We start from the raw sequence: 5,096 nt of genomic DNA, 5'->3' as shown, positions 1-5,096 counted from the left end.
AGGTTATGTGTCACGAGGAAATTACATTCTTTCAGCAGCTATTACCTGGACCGAGGCGCCTCATCTCTAGCGCTTCCTTGACTCAAATGCTTACTCAAGGTAAGCGATGTTCGCGTCAGTTTGCGCTTCGTAGCAACGCGCCATACAGCAGATGGATCCACGTTAGAAACAGTATACGCTGCACCGTTCCCCGTCGTGATAAAGTGACTCAGTTTGGGGCACTGTGTCTACGTATGCATGCGTATGAGAGATAAAATTTAAACAAAAAGGGGAGGAGGGGCGGAGGGGTGCGGTGGCATCAGAGGCGGAAGAAACCTTATAACTGATTACAACCCATGCAGAAGCAACTCGTTGAGGAAATATTAACGAACGTTCCTCGTTTCGGTGCGCAGGGTTCCAATCACGCGCGCGTGGCCTTCGCCTCGACAGGAGGAAGTCGAGGGAGACATCGCCTCGTATCATCGAGTCCGCTGACGCCAGCGGGTCCCGTGCAATTAGGCGCCATGTCCTTCACTCCGCCGTCACCGGGGCCCGAAAAGGAAAGGCAATAAGGATTCTGAATGACCGAACGAGTTCCTCGTGCTTCGCGTCTGCTGAAACTAAAAGCCCGTAACGTGCAAAGTTGCTGGGCGCCGCCATTCGTGCACATGTGTTTCTATAGCGGCTTGGCGTTAAAATTGGGAGACTCGCTATTCTTTCTTCTTTTCATACCTGCCTCCTAAGTGGAGCTCACGAGTGATATGTAAAAAAAAAAAAAAAAACATGAAAGAAAGATTGCTGCATTTTGTTGACACAGCTTTAGGGAAGACACACACGATGACATGTTAATAAGAGCTTCTGTAACCGCCATCTTTAGAACAATCTGAAGGCGTTCTCGGCTGTCTGTTTCTTTAAAAAAAAGTTCGAACAACAACAATACCAAGAGAAGGAAGAACAATGATATTTTGACACCAATTGAATAGCACCCAGACCCTTGCTTCACCGTTGCGAGCACTCATGTGGTACACTTACGCCAGCAGCAGACGAAGGTCATGAAGAACGGTGTTCGTGGTATGTTAATGGCGAAAGAACTACGAGGGTTAACGTTGCTACAACAGAATCCCATTTTATTCTTTAAATCCTACACTACACGTGTTTTCTGTTTCACGATGTAGGAAGCAAAAAACTATCCGCCTTCGGAAATGTTGGTTGGGGGGGGGGGGGGGGGGCAGCTTCTCAATACGGTTCACTTGATTTGTGGGGCAATGCTGAAGAAGTGCTAAAGAAATAAGCTTTTCCACTGCAGGTATCGCGAGAAGTTCCAGCAATTCAACTGCAACAATCTGTAGTGCCTTGTTAGAAAAGCAGCAGCCAATTAAAAGCCGACGTAATATTTGTTTTGTTTTCGTCTTAGTAGTGCGCACGGATTGCTGCCGTCAGTGCGAAACACTCGATACCACGCTTTGTTTCAAGACCATTCGTAGAAAATCCGGCGCGCTGCAAGACGGGCTGGGTATTTCGCGTAATCAAAATGTAAATAGAAGTGTTACGTGTTAAGCGAATGAGACCATCGGCATATTGTTTGCAGCCGCCTTGAGTTAAATCAGACGAAGTGGGAAAAGTTAGAAGCCTCTAAATATCGGTTTTATGACATAACAGTTGTAGGAAGAAAGTTATAGAACATGCTGGGAAATAGGCACACGAAGTAGTTTCTATGACGTTAGCTTTTAACTGCTTCTCTCTTTCTCTCGCTCCCTCTCCTTTAAAGCGAAGCTTTTGTTTCCAACCTTCCAGCGATTCGCCTTAGTTGGTAGGGTTTTCGTTTCTCGCTTGATAGCGGCACGCCAGCCCCTCTCCAGGACCGACAACGTAATGTGACAACGTAAATAAGGTGTTTATGGTTTCTCTTCCACTGTATAATGCGCGTTCGGCATAGATTAGGGAAAGCCACCATAACCGATTGGTTAGCTTACAGAGAGAAACAGAGGCAAACCGCACCATGTGATAGTACTAGAGAATGGACGGAATTCATCAAGGCCATACACAGAAGTACTACACGGGAAATTGCGTCGGCGGTCGAAACACCGGCAGTCTACGGGCACTTACTACACCTATGGGAAGCACGGAGAAGCCTGACCAGACGGTGGAAGAGACAGAGACATAACAGAAAGCTCAGGATCAGGATAGCCCAGCTTGCGCAGGAATCCAATGAGTACGCACGGCAGCTACAAGACACTAATTGGCTTCAGCTTTGTGATACACTTAAAGGAACGCTTAGCACAAAGCGAACATGGGCTATTCTCCGGAGTATGATAGATCCCGCAGGAATAAGGACCACCACAAGCCGAACACTGAAGTTAATCGAACATGAATAGAATGGCACGACCGATATGCCCTCATTGAGGACATTAAAAGCATATAAATAGGAGTGCATGACACAAAATCAATGCAATACAGCTATAAGGGACCTGACAACACCGAGCTGGACGAGCCCATAACAACGGCAGAGTTCTATGCAGCCGCACAATCTTTCCGGAAAAACACCGCACCGGGTTCGGACCAGGTTACGAATGCGATGCTGCGCAACCTGAGCCGGGAGTCACTGAAGCAGCTCACGACCTACTTCAACAATAACGTATGGTCCGACGGCGGGGTGGTACCGGAAGACTGGAAAGAGGCTACAATCATACTCATACCAAAACCGGGTAAACCTAGAGATCTACATAACCTCAGGCCAATATCGCTCACGTCGTGCGCAGGGAAGCTTTTTGAGAAGGTGATCCAAACCAGACTGAGCAACTACATCGAGCGGCATAGACTTTTTCCTGACTCTATGCTTGGCGTCAGGCCACATGTTTCGGCACAGGACGCCTTCCTCATGCTCCGTGACGAAGTTTTGGACCCGCTACAAAACAAGGAAGCCAGGATAGTTGTGGCACTTGATGTCAAGAAAGCGTTTGACACAATATCTCATGAAACGATCCTCGAAGGCCTCGAAAACATAGGTTGCGGAAGGAGGGTGTTTCGGTATGTCCTTACCTTCCTTCGCGAAAGGAAGGCAACGATTGGTTTGGGCAGCACTCGCTCTGACATCTTTTCAATGCCCAATCGAGGGACTCACAGGGCTCAATCTTGTCACCGCTTCTTTTCAACGTTGGGATGAGGCGACTGGCCCTAGAACTTGAACAAGCACGAGACCTCGGATGTACAATCTATGCCGATGACATTACGCTCTGGGCACACCGGGGTTCCTATGGAGAGAAACAAGACCTACTACAGGAGGCCATAGACAAAGTGGTAAACTTCACCAAACACGTGGGTATGACGTGCGCACCCGGAAAGTCTGAGTTCATGAAAGTACGCATCAAGCGTCGTAAGAAAGTTGCCATCCCAAGGATTGACTTATATCTGGATGGCCACGCCATTCGCGAAGTCACCCACATGAGAGTGCTGGGCTTACTTATACAAGATAACGGCAACGTCGATGCCACAATTCGGAGTTTAAAACCAACCGTTCGGAACGTGGCACGCATGATCTGTCGAGTGGGACGCAGCCGCAACGGTATCGCGGAGGACGAAACTATCAGGCTGGTGCAATCGTTTGTGATTAACCGCATCATCTACGGCCTCCCTTTCCGAAACCTCAACAAAACTGAAATGAGGCAAGTGGACACCCTTATCAGAACGGCATACAAATCTGCTCTGGGTCTCCCGAACACAGTCAGCACGGATCGTCTGGAGCGCTTGGGTATATACAACAAATATGAAGAACATGCCGCCGCAGTTCTGATATCACAAAGAGAAAGGCTGAGCTCTCAGCCGCAGGGCCGGTCTATCCTCCGACGGCTGGGATACGAACCTCGACCCCTGTTCTGCGGCGACCCTCAGACTTGTTGTCTCGAAATTTGAGGGACCACCTCTAGGTCTCACCCATTCCACGAAACATGAATGCTAAATACCACGCAGGCCGCAGACAGGCCAGGACAAGGGCTCTGCATAAGCGATTCGACAATGATCCGGCCAGCCTACTACATGGACGCGAGTGCAACTACTCGCAAAGACTTCTACACAATCACCGCAACCAACCAAGTCACTACGATAACTGCCACAGTGAAGACTACCTCCGTATGCACAGCAGACTGGAGCTGGCCATACGGGACGCCGACTTTAAGGGTCAACCGGCTTACGTGCTTACAGACTCGCAAGCAGCGTGTCGACTCTTCATGCGGGGAATTCCACCGCGCAGCGCTACAAGAATACTGGGCTCACGCCTAGACCTGGATGACGGCATAATGTGGTGCCCAGCGCACAACGGACTGGATGGGAACGAAAGGGCAGACCGCATAGCTCGAGGAAGTAACGACCGAGCGGTGGCCAGAACCCTAGAGGAACCTCCGCCCGCAGTGCGCGACATATTGGAAAATCAGAGAAGCGAGCGACAGACATTCGGCCCTCCGCACTCCAAACTAACCAGAATACAAGAGCGGGACTGGCGTCGCATCCAAACGAACACATACCCACACCTAAATCTCCTATGCAAGATGCACCCGGCGCATTACACAGACACCTACCCGTGGTGTGGAGCAAAACCCACGCTGGCTCACATAACGTGGGACTGTATGGCTAGGCCGCGAGATATCAACTCACCCCTTCTAAGGCTGACAGACTTCGTACGGCAGTGGGAGGCACTGCTCGCAAGCGAGGACCGGGAGAGCCAACTGGCCCTCCTGGACCAAGCTCAGCGAGCCGCTAGAGCCAGTGGAGATCTGTACTGAGGGCCCCACCCAGACCTGCTGTTAAACCTTTTACCTATTTAATAAAGTTTTTTCCTCCTCCTCTTCCCCAGACTAAACTAACGCGGATGAAAGTGCGGGACTTTTTTTTTTCAGAAGCGCTCTAGCTTGTGCGCGCTTTGCCTCCGTAGCTTTTCCTTAATTGCCACAGAAAGTTGTCTGCTTGTATAACTATTCACGCTTCAGAAAATAGTCTGAGTAACTCAAGTTGACTACGAACAATATGCCGTTATGCCGAAGAATATGAGCTAGAAGAATAAGGGGAACTGGGCGGATCGAATTTTCGTTACTTACAACAAAGAGAAGCCAGCAGTTATGCAGCCA

The 5,096-nt window shown here is 49.5% G+C and overlaps 1 protein-coding gene across 1 annotated transcript; it reads left to right on the top strand.

The window, feature by feature from the left end:
• The first annotated feature begins 3,138 nt into the window (after nucleotides 1-3,138).
• Nucleotides 3,139-3,888, top strand: LOC125942223 (uncharacterized). Its single transcript, XM_049660388.1, has one exon. It carries the CDS (start codon nucleotides 3,139-3,141, stop codon nucleotides 3,886-3,888), a length of 750 nt encoding a protein of 249 aa, XP_049516345.1.
• Nucleotides 3,889-5,096: the final 1,208 nt, after the last annotated feature.

Source organism: Dermacentor silvarum, chromosome 1 (assembly GCF_013339745.2).
Source record: "Dermacentor silvarum isolate Dsil-2018 chromosome 1, BIME_Dsil_1.4, whole genome shotgun sequence".
In the NCBI taxonomy this organism is placed as follows: domain Eukaryota; kingdom Metazoa; phylum Arthropoda; class Arachnida; order Ixodida; family Ixodidae; genus Dermacentor; species Dermacentor silvarum.
Note: the sequence above shows the minus strand (reverse complement) of the source record. Positions and strands in the feature narration are given on the sequence as shown.